The sequence below is a fragment of the Canis aureus genome, chromosome 38, assembly GCF_053574225.1.
Source record: "Canis aureus isolate CA01 chromosome 38, VMU_Caureus_v.1.0, whole genome shotgun sequence".
Classification (NCBI taxonomy): Eukaryota; Metazoa; Chordata; class Mammalia; order Carnivora; family Canidae; genus Canis; species Canis aureus.
The window spans coordinates 9,046,069-9,059,804 of NC_135648.1; the positions used below are offsets into that span (position 1 = coordinate 9,046,069).

Below are 13,736 nucleotides of genomic sequence, written 5' to 3' on the forward strand. Positions count from 1 at the left end.
TGGGTGCCCTGGGCCCCATCAGTGTGTTCCCAGGCCAGTCAAGAATGTAGGTTTATCTGGCATCAGTTACGTGGATGTCAGGAGAGTTATCACTACAATTACAACACGTTCTTTCAAATGTACAGTGACAGACATTCCTAAACCCTGAGCCACACTACATTCAGACCCCTTGGGCCACAGCTCCACTGAAAATGCTTTCTTTGCTGTTATTGGTAACAGGTTTTATAGTGAAACCTGATTTTTCTTGTGTGCTCACCTTCCTTGCCCGCTTAAATGTTTCTTTTTTTCCAACTTGCTCCTTGGGGCCTTTCTGATACTGCTCTGTCCTCCTTTACGTCTGACTGTCGCTCTTTTGGGAGAACAATAGTGCGAAGCCTTTTGCATGTATGTTACCATTGAGTTTTATAGTATTCTCACATCAGCGGTCACATTTGAGCCCCACAACTTGGATTTGAATTTAAACTGTCCTGAATAGGAGGCAGAGAGTTTTGATGATCCATTCGATAAATATTTATTGTAAGGATCTCTTATGTGCCAAGGACTGTGCTAAGTCCTGTGGTTACAGAGCTAAAAGTCTCAGCCCCTGCCCTCCAAGAACTCCCAGTCCAAAAGATAAATAGGGTGCTTCAGGGACTGAGAAGAGGAGGTAAATAAATAACAAGTCAAAGGGAAGGCTTCTGAGCTGAATCTTGGAGGACAGGTATATATGAAGCAGTGGGTGAGAAGAAATCATATTCCAGCCGAATACATGTTTGATGCAGAGCTGCGGGTAGGTTGGTGTGCTGGAGGACGGGCTGTAGGAAGGAGCTCCGGGGAGCAGAGCGTGAAGCATTTCCCATTCGGGCTGTGGATTTGGGGTTTTCTAACAATCTGTGTAAACTGCTTAGCCTAGGGTCTGGCACATCTGGTGAGGGCTCAGTAAGTGGTAGCTATTCTTTTATCTGGAAGACACTGGGGCAGTTTTAAGCAGAAGACTGATATGTTCAGATTTGCATTTTAAAAGATTATTCTTTTAAAATGGTGAAATATGTGGGGGTTGGGATGGGCTGAGTTTGGTTGTTTGAAGGCCACTGCAGTGACCTCAGGGAGGAAATGAGGCAGGGGCCTGGGTACTGGAGCCCCGTCTCCCCTGATTTATCACTGCCTCCTGGGAATTCTTATCAAGTGACGTACCTTCCATCTCCCACTTACTACCCTCTCTAAAGTATACAGTAGAACTTACTAAGTACTTACTGAATCGAGAAAATCAGCCAGTTTTCTGAGTCAGGAATATAACTTCTGTCTGCATTAGATTGTTTTTCCCCTCCTTGTGACCATTTAGAATTATTGTGTATCTTTATCAACAAGCAAAATTCTTAGCTCCTCTTTATTCAGAACCTTGAGTTTGGTTCTGGGTTTTAAGGCAACAAGTCGTTTGATTGTACAAAGTGAGGACCAAATTTTTAGAGGGTTTCTTAAAATTTAATTCAAAAATAAGTTTTGCAAAAGGATTACTTGTGAGCCCAGTGACATATTTTTCATAATATAGTTTTAAGCTCCACTACAAAGTTAATTGCATTTTGTTATAAATGAGTAGAACCAACATTTATTTATAGGTGAGTTTGTATTTTTTGTTTGCTTACTTTTTACTTTCTGTGCCATAGTACCATAGTAATACCTTTTTATTTAAACTGTTAAATAAATATAGTATTTTATATTCTGTTTTCTTAGGTTGGAAAATCACCAAAGGATAGGTTATGCCGAAGGGTAAGTGAATCTCCCATAACTAGAGGTACAGCTGTTCATCTTGCACTTTGCATAGAAAACCTTGTCTCGGGCATGCGCTAATTGTGTTCCTTTGTAAAAACAGGATGTGGGGATGAGTGACACAGCAATGACATCTTTCCTTGGCTCCTGCTTGGATCTTCTTCAAACTTTAATGGAGGTAAAAGAGGTATATTTTCATTCTGAACTGCCTCTGAGGTATTAAATGTTTTTAAAATCTTTGGACTTAGGAAAGGAGTATAGAAAGAAGTTTTTTTCATTTATTCATTTCTAAGTTTTGACTTAGGCTCCCCAAATAGTGTTTTCTTACAAAAAAGTTAGATTTGATTTTTTTGTTGTTGTAATTTGGGAGAGAAAAGGACTTTGCACTTCCCTGCTTGTAAGCTGTTAAGGTATTTATTTTGCAAGCTGTCGTTTCTCCGATTCTGAACACGATTCTCTGTTCTCCACACGTGTAGGCCGATGTGAGCAGGGATGAAATGCAAGTGCCTGTCCTGGACACGGAGGATGCGTGGCTCTCTGTCGAAGGACCGATCTCCATAGTGGAACTGGCCCTCGAACAGAAACACATCCACTACCCTCTGGTGGAGCACCATTCTGTCCTGTGCTCCATCCTGTATGCGGTTATGAGGTTTTCTCTGAAGACTGTGAAGCCACTTTCACTCTTTGATAGTAAGGTAAGTGCCCGAAGGACTTCCGAGCCATCTCGCTGCTGAGGGATTAGCAGGCGCAGGCAGGACAATAAGCAGGACTGTCTTGTTCAATAGAAGTTGCTCAGTACTTCTGTGACGTGTCGGGGGTCACCCGCTGTGGGGCACTCTGCTCGCTGTCCCTGGCCTGTAGCTCTGGCTCACCTTCACTGTTCTGGTTCCGTCATTTTGCCCTAGCAGCTGTCTGCCATTCTCCTTCTGCATCTTCTTGGACAGACTCATTTACTCCCTCTTGTGTATCTGCAGGCCTCACCTGTTAACTAAATTCGAACCGTATATATATTTTTTAAGATTTGTTTATTAGAGAGAGAGCGTGTGCACATGAGCACAAGCAGGAAGGACAGAGGGAGAGAGAGAATCTCAAGCAGACTGTTCTGAGCACAGAGCCCAGTGCAGGCTCCGACTCACAGTCATGAGATCATGACGTGAGCCAACATCGAGAGTCAGACGTTTAACCTGCTGCCCCACCCAGGCGCCCCTGCGGCGCCTATTTCTACTGAATGCCTCTTAGGATGTGCTCTGCGGCTTCAGACACCCCTTACCTGGCATACACCTCCACCCCTCGCCCCCACCTGCCCTTGACCTAAACTGCGGTTCCTCCTGAACCCCTAGGGGGCTGGTGCTCACTGTGGGCCCCAGCCTCAGGTGCAAAGCCGTGAGGTACCCTAACTCACTTCCCTTCGGGCCCCCCATCGGCTGTCAGTCATTCTTGTCACCTCTTCCTTACATCCTATCTGTCCCTCCCTCTCCATCACTAGGGCTCTAGTCTGTTTAAGGAAAAACCAAAATGAAGTGCCTGGCTCAGTACTCCCCTCAACAAGGGGGTTTGTGAAGCCAGAACACAGCCAGAATTGGACAAGCCTGTGGTGCCACCAGCCTCAGTGCCTCTCACGCTGAGGGGCCTGAGACCATTGGCGACTCCCACGCACACAGAGGCAGTGCACTTGGGCTAGTGAGGCGAACCCCAGCTCTGCCGTCTACCAGCCTCAGCTTTCTTATTCAGAGGCGCTCATTCCAGGGCCTATCTTAGGGTTGTTGTGAGGGTAAGTGACATATGCACATGAAGTGCTTGGCACCGTGTGCAGTGTAGTAAATGATAAATGGTGCTTCACATGTGCATGCATCTCCCCCACCCCAAAGGCCGTGTAGAGCTAGACCCTTAGAATAACTTAGACCGCTGCATGGGAACTATAGAGTCACAGACTGTGTGTGGGTCAGTATGTGCAAAAAAAATTTTTTTTTAATTTTTATTTATTTATGATAGTCACACAGAGAGAGAGAGAGAGAGAGGCAGAGACGTAGGCAGAGGGAGAAGCAGGCTCCATGCACCGGGAGCCCGACATGGGATTCGATCCCGAGTCTCCAGGATCGTGCCCTGGGCCAAAGGCAGGCGCCAAACTGCTGCGCCACCCAGGGATCCCCCAAAACTTTTTTTTAAAAGATTTTATTTATTTATTTGATGAGGGAAGAGAAGGAGCCAAGTCGGGGCAGAGAGGGGCAGAAGGACAAGCAGACTCCCTGCTGAGCACAGAGCCCAACGTGGGGCTCAGTCCCAGGACCCTGAGATCATGACCTGACCTGAAGACAGACGCATAACTGAGCCACCGGGTGCCCCTGTGGAAAAACTGTACACCAGTGATGTCCAAAATGCAGTGGGTTGCCCTAGGATGCCTGCTGTTCCTCATCGCTAAAGGATGAGTAGCTTCATCCTAACTGGCAGTCACACTAGATGACCTGTAGTCGGAGATTATTTCATCTAGAAAGTCCAATAGAAGACACTTGGGATGACCTCAGGTGGAAACACAGTAGTCCGGGACGATGGCGTTGCTTGTTAACCCAGGTAACCTGGTGGGAAGCGGTAGGCCTGGCACGAGGGCCCGAGCCTTTCTGACCTCCGGAGGCCAGCACTCTTTGCTCTGTATCACATTTCCTCCCAAGGATTTTCTGAAACCCAGCTTTCTGATGTTCTGCTTTGGCTTTTCAACAGGGTGTCTTCAAACAGTTGAACAAGTGTTAATAAAAGGATGCAGAGACACACTGTGTCTTACTTACCTATTACTGCAAAACAAAGTACCTCAAAATTTAGTGGATGAAAACAACAGACATTTACTGCCATTTTTGTGGGTCGGGAATCTGGGTCCCCCCCCCCCCCCCCCGCCCATTGAGTTGTCTGTAGCTCAGTGTCTCACGCGTCTGCAGTTGGGGTTTCAGCCCATCTCAAGCCCCCACTGGGTGGAGACGGGATCCCCTGGCAATCCTACACGACTGTGGGCAAGACTATTCTTGCCACGTGCACCTCTCCAGAATAAGGCAGGTCACACCATGGCAGTCGGCTCCCTCCGAGCAAGTGAGAGTGAAGAGGAGCACCCAGGGCAGAAGCTCCAGCCCTTTTGTAATGTGATCGTGAACACGGCACGCTACTATCTGCCTCACTCTGCCGGCCAGGCATGCGGACCAGGAGAAGGGGATCGTACGTCAGGGGCCACCCACCACATACTGGATAATTGCTCTAAGGGGTAACTGAATACAGTCCTAAAATGTTACTGTTCGAGAAGACAGATCAACCATGAGTCACTGATGAAATGACTTCAGTTTTTAAATCTTTTGTCCTGCCCTTAATAATAATCCATACTCATCTGTTTTCTTGGTATTTTCTCTCTTTAGGGGAAAAATGCATTCTTCAAAGACCTAACTTCAATTCAGTTATTACCTAGTGGGGAGATGGATCCAAATTTTATTTCTATACGACAACAGGTAAATTACATTGATTTTATTTTTGTTTCTCAGAAGAAAACAGTAAATCAAAAATTTAGCTGACCTTAAAGGATGACCACTTTCAAGGTATTCTTGAAAGCTAATTTCCCTTTCAGTGGTATGTTTCTTTTTGGTAATCTTTTTAGTTTCCATGGAAAAGCCAACCTCATTGACAGGAAAGCCAGTTACTTGGCTTAGACATTTTTTTACTGATGCACACTGACCGTGCTCTGTCCTCCTCCGTTTGCAAGTTCTTACTGAAAGTCGTCAGTGCGGCTGTCCAGGCCCAGCATTTAGCTGTGAAGGACGGAGAGTCCTCAGAAGAGGCACCGACCACTCCTTTTGGGAAAGACCAAGATTGGCCAGTTCTAGCTGTGGATTTGGCTCATCACCTGCAAGTCAGTGAAGATGCTGTTCGAAGGCATTACGTGAGCGAACTCTACAACTATGGTGTGGACCACTTAGGAGAGGAGGTGAGCTCACCCTGTGAGCGGGGGCTCAAATGACCAAAATTAGAGTTGGAGTGACAAATCAGTAAAGGCTCCAATAAAGGTTTTTGCTTTTCCTTTTGTTAGGACTTCTGAACACAAAAACAATAGAATATTAAAATCTAAAACTGTAGGGCACTTGGGTGGCTCAGTCGGTTAAGCATCTGCCTTTAGTTCAGATCGTGATCTCAAGGTCCTGGGATCAAGCCCCACATCGGGCTCCCTGCTCAGCAGGCAGTCTGCTTCTCCCTCTGCCTCTCCCCCTGCTCGTAATCTCTCACTCTCACACGCTCTTTCTCTCTCAAATAAATAAATAAAATCTTAAATATAAAACTGTAGTCAAACTCCTGTTTCTGGTCTGTGTTTAATAAACCCCTGCAGTGTGCCAGGCCTGTACTGTGCAGAGGCATAGCAGCACACAAAACAGACAAGGCTCCTTCCTCATGGAATTGATGGTCTATTTAGAAGCCAGAAAACATGTTGGATTTTTTTTTTTTTTTGAGCCAGCATGCAAGCATGGGTAGGGTCGGGGTGAGAAACTTAAGCAGGCCTCACGCCCAGCAGGGAGCCCAGTGCAGGGCTTGATCTCATGACCCTGAGATCATGATCTGAGCCAAAATCAAGAGTCGGACACCCGACTGAGCCCCGCAGGCACTGCAAGCGTGCTAAATTTTGTACTGAGTGATAAACGTTGTGAAGAAAAATAGGATCATGTGAATAAACAGGAGCTACTACATATGGTGGTCAGAGGTGACCTCTGAACTGAGTCCCAAGGATAAGATGCAGCCAGTCACCCAGGAAACTGGGGCAACAATGCCTGAGGCAGAAGTGATGAGAAGGTCCAAGGGCCTGGGGCGAGACTAGCTTGGCAGGGCCCGAGACCAGAGGGCCAAGTGGGGGACCACGCATGGCAGGCCAGGATACAGAAGTGGGAGGACTGGGCAGGTGGGCAGGTGGAGATCACATACTTCATAGTGCATGGTTTTTCACAGTATTTTCAGAAGCCGTTAGGTTTTAAGTAGTCATGTGATTTAATTCCCTTTTTTTGCCATAAACTTAAAAAAATGATTCTTACAGTCATACTAAATTAAAAAATTAGGGTGATAGGCACTAAGGAGGGCACCTAATGGAATAAGCACTGGGTGTTGGCAAACTGAATTTAAATAAAATATTTTTTAAAAATTAGAGGAGATAAGAATGAGGCAGTGAGCAGAAATTTGAATTTTGAACACGAAATTTGATTTGGACTTTCTTTTGGGTGTACACATGGCCACAGCTGAAAGATGAACTAGAAGCTCTTGACTGGCAAAGCCTTTCCTAGAGTAAGCCATGTGCTGGAGTAAGCCAGCCGTGTGCCAGGGTCAGCCAGCCGTGTGCCAGGGTCAGCCAGCTGTGTCCAGGGTCAGCCAGCCGTGTGCCAGGGCCAGCCAGCTGTGTCCAGGGTCAGCCAGCCGTGTGCCAGGGTCAGCCAGCCGTGTGCCAGGGTCAGCCAGCTGTGTCCAGGGTCAGCCAGCCGTGTGCCAGGGTCAGCCAGCCGTGTGCCAGGGTCAGCCAGCCGTGTGCCAGGGTCAGCCAGCCGTGTGCCAGGGTCAGCCGGCCGCGTGGCCGCTCTTACTGTGCCCCCGTCCATGCGCCCCCCGCAGGCCATTCTCCAGGTCCAGGACAAGGAGGTCCTGGCCTCGCAGCTGCTGGTGTTAACGGGGCAGAGACTGGCTCACGCGCTCCTCCACACGCAGACGAAGGAAGGGATGGAGCTGCTCGCCAGACTTCCACCCACTCTCTGTACTTGGCTCAAGGCCATGGTAAGTACAGGAGGCTGAGTGACCGGGTCACTGGGTGCTCTCCTAGATGCACGTTTACTAACAGTTGGGGAGAAACTCTAAGCGGCAGGCCTAAGTGGGTTCCAGAGCACTTACTGGGCAATCTCTATCCTGACCCCTCTTAAGGGAGGAAGCGTTACTGCTGTGCGGCGCTGATGGGTTATTCTTGTGTCCCGTTTGCAGAATCCCCAAGATCTTCAAAACACGGACGTGCCAATCGCAACAACGGCTAAATTAGTAACTAAAGTAATCGAGCTTTTACCAGAAAACCACGGGCAGTATGGTTTAGCCTTACACCTCATTGAGGCTGTGGAAGCCATCTCTCTCCCTTCCTTATGACCCTTCCGTACTGAAAACGGTCTAAAACCGTGTGACTCTCTTAGTGCATGGTAATTTTACATAGTAAGATCTGGAATTTTATGGAGGAAGTGTATGTCTTTCTTCTTTTGTAAAATAAAAATACATACTACTTTTTAAAAGTGCAGTCCTGGCTAAATTCCACTCCTTTGGTTAACATTGGAGATAAAATACAAACAAATATCAATTATACCATTAATTACTAACACAGATGTTTTACTGTTTATTTCTAATTTAAGCACTTAAGTAGCTTAATGGGTAAACTTTGCTATTTCAAATGGGTTATAATTTACAGATTATGTTCTTATTATCAGATTCTATATTTCGTACTCGAAATGTTATTGTAATTAAATTTAAATGTGTTCATGTATAGTCCCCATCAGTAAAATTAGAGCACCATCCCACTCGCTTTTGTTGGCATGCTTAAATCCAACATACTGGGCTGCCGCCTGGAGTTCTGGATGCGGACAGGTTCTTTCCCAGAGGTTATGCTGCCGCCACCGGAGGAGGATGACCTTGCTTTGGAGGAGGAATGGGTTCGAGATCATCATATTCATCAGAAGGGACACTGAACAGAACCCTTAACCTGTTGTACTTGCCAAAGTTGAGAATCTGAGATGCAAGCAACAAAGCAAAATTAATTACAGTGTAAGTTAAGATTTACTTTTTGCCAAGATTCAAAGTTGTATCCACATCAGGTAATTGTAAAAATGTATTATCTTGTAAAATTTATGTTTAAAAAAAAGGGCAAAGATGCTAAAAATTTAAGTCCAATTTATTTTTCCTACGAGTGTTTAGAAATGTCTGCTTCTGGGATACGGTAACGTTATCTGTTCTTGGGAATAATACAGAAAAGGTCTAGTGATATTACAGCTTTGCAAACCTACCTCACAGCTGGGTTGAGAGAATAAAATACAACTAATTTTGTACCCTAGAGTGCCTAGAGCAGTCCAAGTGCTGAATAATTATTTGTCGATTAAAACCAGATTAACCAAAACTCTATAAAAAGTGCTTTGAGCTCTACAAATACCGAGTATTTATTACGGTGTATCTTTGGAATGTAGCCATACGGTGCAATTATCGATCTCTGTCATGGATCACGATTGTTATTCATAGTAACTCATTGTGATAAAGATGTTGCTTCACGTATTTGTAAGAAGCCAACTTTAGCAACTTGTGGAGTTGAGGAGTATGCCCCTCAAGAATATAAAGAAAAGTCTCAAAAAAAAAAAAAAAAGTCTCATGTTTGAGAATATCCCAGTGTAAATTCTTTTTAACTGAAGGATCACACCCAAATAAGAATAATTGTATAAAACTTAATGATTACCATTTACTTTAAAAATCTTGAAAGAAAAAAAAAATCTTGAAAGATAAAGCTTTAAGATGTCTTGAATATTTGGGTGAGGGCCTGGAAGTCTGATGGAGATACACGCTCCGTCCAGTAGCAGCACGGAACAGGTCCTTTACGCTGGTCCAGCCTCTCAGCCTCTGCTTGGATCTCCGCCGGCCCGTCCAGACGCAGTCATAGATTTCTTGTAAACCGGCCTAGCTTTATGTAGTCATGTTACATGCATTCTAAAAGATTCGTTCTTCCTGTGATTTTTCTAAATACTCAGAAAGTAGTTACGAATTTTGGAGGCTGGCCAAAGAAACTTTAAATCCTCACTTTGATTCTATTATCACTTTTGGGGGGAGAGGGAGTACCTAATAAACATGTTAGATGATAAAGCTGGTTAGACTCATTCTGGTAGGAAACATAAACTTTGGGGATTGTTGAGATTATTAATAAGCTGAAATATGGCTCATAGGATCATAACAAATCATTGAATTACAAACCTGTAGTTACATTTGTAATCCTAAGATTTACCATTCAAGGAATTTTAAGGCAATTCTGAGTTATAAGGTTAATAAGAAAAGCAGTTAAATGTCTTACTGTTTCATCAAGGGCTTTTTAAAAATAAATCTGAGAGAAAAAATACCTATGTACACATTCTGTAACAATGAAGAGCCACAAATAAAAATTAGATTTCATGAAGAATGGGTGATTTCTGAAACAAAGGTGGGTCGCACTTCCTGCTGGGAAGCCAGTAACTAGTAGTGTCTCTCCAGAGAGAAGTCCCACCCACGCCCCACGCCCCACACACCTTTCTTCACCTAGGCATCAACAGTAACCTAGGCATCTGTACCTTGTTAAATTCCACTGCATAATGCTGAAGGAAACAGAAGTGTTTTCAAATAATCATAACTTCTACGTTACAGGTTGTGTTTAGATGTAGAACTTAGAAGAGCCACGTAAACATAGGTGAAGAGGAACATAGCACTGACCTTCTAAATGCTTCATACTTTTGCAAAAAGAAAATAAGAAATGGAGAGTTTCACCTTTGGTAGAAAAATTCATCTAAGGTCAAAGTAAGCACTATTACATTTAAATTGCCTTTTTTTTTTTTAATGGTTGGTTACAACTTAAAATCAAAACAGATTTAATAATATTAAGCTTTCATGGAATATAATGTTCACTTAAGAGTTGCTGTGGTTCATTCATTTAGAAGAGACAGATATTTTTAAAGTACTCCATAGCAACAGTGAAAACCCTCCGTCACCCTGACAGGAATGAATTTGTTGGGCTTCTAAAAGTTAGGTGTCTGCTGAATAGAATTAGTCGTCCCTGTAAAGGTTTTAATCCAATCCTGAACTGTTTATAACATGCTGTTACCTACTGTAATGTACTGTAAGTAGTGACATTCTGTACATACTTCTATTTTCTGTGTCTGTTCATTGTTGTGAACTTATGTATATTAGTGAAATAAATTTTCAGCTTTCATGTTTCAACATTCATAAATATAAGTATTTATATTGTGTTTCCTCCTCTTGTGCAAGAATAACAAGTTCGGTGATGTTTTCTTTCTAATGCAAACAAAAAAACCTAGCTGTTGCGCAAAGGATAATGTTCACTAGTGAGGCCGAATGAAATCTTTTTTCTAAGGGAAACACACCTCTGCCATTCTCCTCGGAGACCATATTTTTTTACTTGATTTTTGCAACTTCAGAATCCGTCAATTTCCAGATGCCTTTATTTTTAGACATTATAGAACTTAAATACTGAGTCAAGAAGCTTTATAAAATATAAAACTTTTCTGGTCAGCCACATTTAAAGTCACACATTCTTCAGTGTATCTGTTCTCGATAAATCCATTATGGATATGTGTAGGTCCATCTGCATATTTAGATTTTTCTGCATATATATATATATATATATATATATATATATATATATATATTATCTAATACAGGAAAAGCTTGTAATTCTGAAATTGCCCCTTACGCTACTACTCCTCCACTCATGACCTAAATCTAGGCTTGCTCTCCCCGGTGTTGTGAAGAGTCCATCAGCACTCTCAACGCCTTCTTGCTCACAGAGCTGCCGCCAGCACGCTGAGCTCTTACTTTCCGTTGACGACTTCTGCGCACCGGGGGCAGAGTGTATCTGAAGACTCAGCTGTGTACTTCCAACAACGAGGGCATTTTTCTTTGGTAGTTGGCATGACAATTACTTTATATGAAGACTCTTCGCGAATATCACCACCTGTGAGAAAGATTCAGGAAGACACTGAGGGGCGTTCACCTGGTCTCCCTATTTCCTATCGACTGACTGGTTTTGCCAGTGTTCCTTTTTCAAAGCTTTCTCCCTCCCCTGGGTAAAGCCAGTCCGTATGACTTCGTTTCCCACGTTCTGTCACCAGCTGTGACATGGACTCGCACCCCGACCACTGAAGACCGCTGAGGAAGCAGAAACCCCGAGTGAGAGGTTAACGGATTCTCCCCGGGTCTCGGAGTTCGGATCTCCTCGGGCAGCGCCGGCCTCTAGCTCTTCATCCGGGCACCGTTCTGATAAGTGACCCTCCCGCTACAGCTACACAAGAGTTGTAGAAAGAGCCAAACCACGGTGACAACTGCAGTGTCCCCACATAAACCTTGGTGTAGGGGCGTCTGGGGTCGGGCTCCAAGCAGGATGTGGAGCCCGCCTAGGACTCTCTAGCTGTCCCTCTGCCCCTCCCTCCACATCTCACCCCTACCTCAAAAAAGAAAAAAAAAATTCTTGGTTTAGACAAAAGGAGACAAAAATTTCTCCACTGTCAATACTCCCAGACTTCAGAGTGAATTAGTTACAGTAAGGAAAGTTACTTTCTAGCCGTCATACGAAGAATGTACGTTCACACTTTCAAAAGCTGGTGAGCATCTTTACTACCTGGTCAGTGCTTCCAGGCCTCACATGTTGACTGAGGCCCATAACGGGGCCTCCCGCCTCCTGAAGGCACCTAAACACCTCGAGGAACACAGGCAGGTCACCGTTCCCACAGGGTCATGTTCCCGTGCGCACCGCCGCGGGGAATGAACGAGGCCGACAAAAATCCTCTCTCAAATGCCCGCGAGCCGTCTGCTCACGAGGTGCCACAGTGGGAAGGGCTCCGTCCAACTTCTTAGCCCTGCGTTAAGAACGGCTAGCTCTTCATGTACGGTGTGCAAGGGAGAAATTTCAGAGTCCACACCGGGGAGGGGGCGACCTAGGCAGTCCTGGGATCCTGGGTGCCAAGGAAGCAGGACACGAAAGAGGGAGGCCGCCCCGCGTCACCTACCATGACCCTTAGCCAAGGGAAGGGAAGCCCTCGCCTGGCTCTGGCCCTGTTCCCAAGTTCATCAAGCAGGACACTTCGGAGAGTGGGTTTACAAACTTGGCCAGGTGCCATAAAAAGATGTTCCAAGAACATATTTGCCTTTAGGATCAGGTCTGATCCACCGCAAAGCTGGAGGTGACTGGGATTATCCCTGTTGTCTGGGTCCCACCGGTTCCTCTCGTCTCCTCCTTACCTTCTAGGTTGATCAGGAACGTCCCTTGGCGCTCGATTACATCCGTGGTTACGAGCGGTGGATCCTGAGAGAGTAGAGTTGTCTGGGAAGCCATCATTAGCTCGTTCAGCTGAGAGGTGCTGGAAGTCTCCTCCGCTTGCAGCATCTGGGAATAGGATGTCAGAGTGACCGTCTATGGGTTCACTGCAAATTCTGGCGTCCAATGCGTGACCCTTTGGACCATGATCTCCTAAGTTGATCTTATTAAATCAATTCTTACAGGAAGGAAAGGGATTTTTGTTGTGTTTTGTTTTTAGTTTTAGAGAACAGGGGGATGGGGGAGGCAGAGAATCTCATGCAGACTCCCTGATGAGTGGTGGCCTCCATCCCACCACCCTGAGCTGAAGTCAAGACTCGGCCACTTAACCTACTGAGCCACCCAGGCGTCCCTAGAATGAGAGGTTTTAACTAAAATATTTTCAGGCAACAGCCCATCCGTACTCTGTACTCTACTAACTAATACTAATACTACTGTACTCTACTCTACATACCAATATACTCTACGCCAGGCGCTTCACTGTGCTGGGTGCTAAATGTCCGCCGTCTCTAATCACCACCGTGTTTCTTATCCCCATTTTCCAAACAAGGAAACCTGCTCAGAGCAGCTACTTCCTCATGGTTCTCAAGCAGTAGGTGGCGGAGCTGCCCGTCTAGCCCAGGTCCGTTACCTCGGAGCCCAGGCTTTCCCTGTGTCCTGCCTCCCACCCTAGGAGAGGTGTAAGGAAACTAAACGGACCTGCTTTTGGCAACACAGACCAATGGTGGCAACTGAATAACACAGAGACTATGTACTGTATTCTGAAGTGAATAAAGTTAGATATTTGATAAGCATTTTTACATTTTTCCTTGTAATTCTCTTCAAAATGAGTTTATAAGCCAATACAAACATTCCTTTAAAAAAAAAATAAGGGGCACCTGAGTGGCTTAGTTAAGTGGCA

General features: G+C 45.1%; 2 protein-coding genes across 4 annotated transcripts in view; one reads left to right on the forward strand and one right to left on the reverse strand.

Annotated features, from left to right (window-relative positions):
- RAB3GAP2 (RAB3 GTPase activating non-catalytic protein subunit 2) overlaps positions 1-10,722 on the forward strand; it is a 99,272-nt gene extending 88,550 nt beyond the window's left edge. Inside the window, exons 29-36 of one of the 3 annotated variants that reach the window (XR_013374271.1) lie at positions 1,711-1,746; positions 1,850-1,933; positions 2,223-2,441; positions 5,139-5,228; positions 5,480-5,701; positions 7,360-7,518; positions 7,720-8,541; positions 10,153-10,722. Coding sequence is in view for 2 of the 3 variants with exons in the window: in XM_077887192.1 (XP_077743318.1) it covers positions 1,711-1,746; positions 1,850-1,933; positions 2,223-2,441; positions 5,139-5,228; positions 5,480-5,701; positions 7,360-7,518; positions 7,720-7,875 (966 nt within the window). In the remaining variant the exon portion in view is untranslated. Of the gene's footprint in view, positions 1-1,710; positions 1,747-1,849; positions 1,934-2,222; positions 2,442-5,138; positions 5,229-5,479; positions 5,702-7,359; positions 7,519-7,719; positions 8,542-10,152 lie in introns of those variants that run through there. The other 2 variants (XM_077887192.1, XM_077887191.1) reach the window with 2 other exon arrangements.
- A 224-nt stretch (positions 10,723-10,946) lies between these two features.
- The window catches only part of IARS2 (isoleucyl-tRNA synthetase 2, mitochondrial), a 62,026-nt gene continuing 59,236 nt past the window's right edge, over positions 10,947-13,736 (reverse strand). The window contains exons 22-23 of the mRNA XM_077887193.1: positions 12,760-12,904; positions 10,947-11,476 (exon numbers count right to left, since the gene is read on the reverse strand). Of these exons, the coding sequence (XP_077743319.1) occupies positions 11,334-11,476; positions 12,760-12,904 (288 nt within the window). The 3' untranslated portion in view covers positions 10,947-11,333. The remainder of the gene's footprint in view (positions 11,477-12,759; positions 12,905-13,736) is intronic.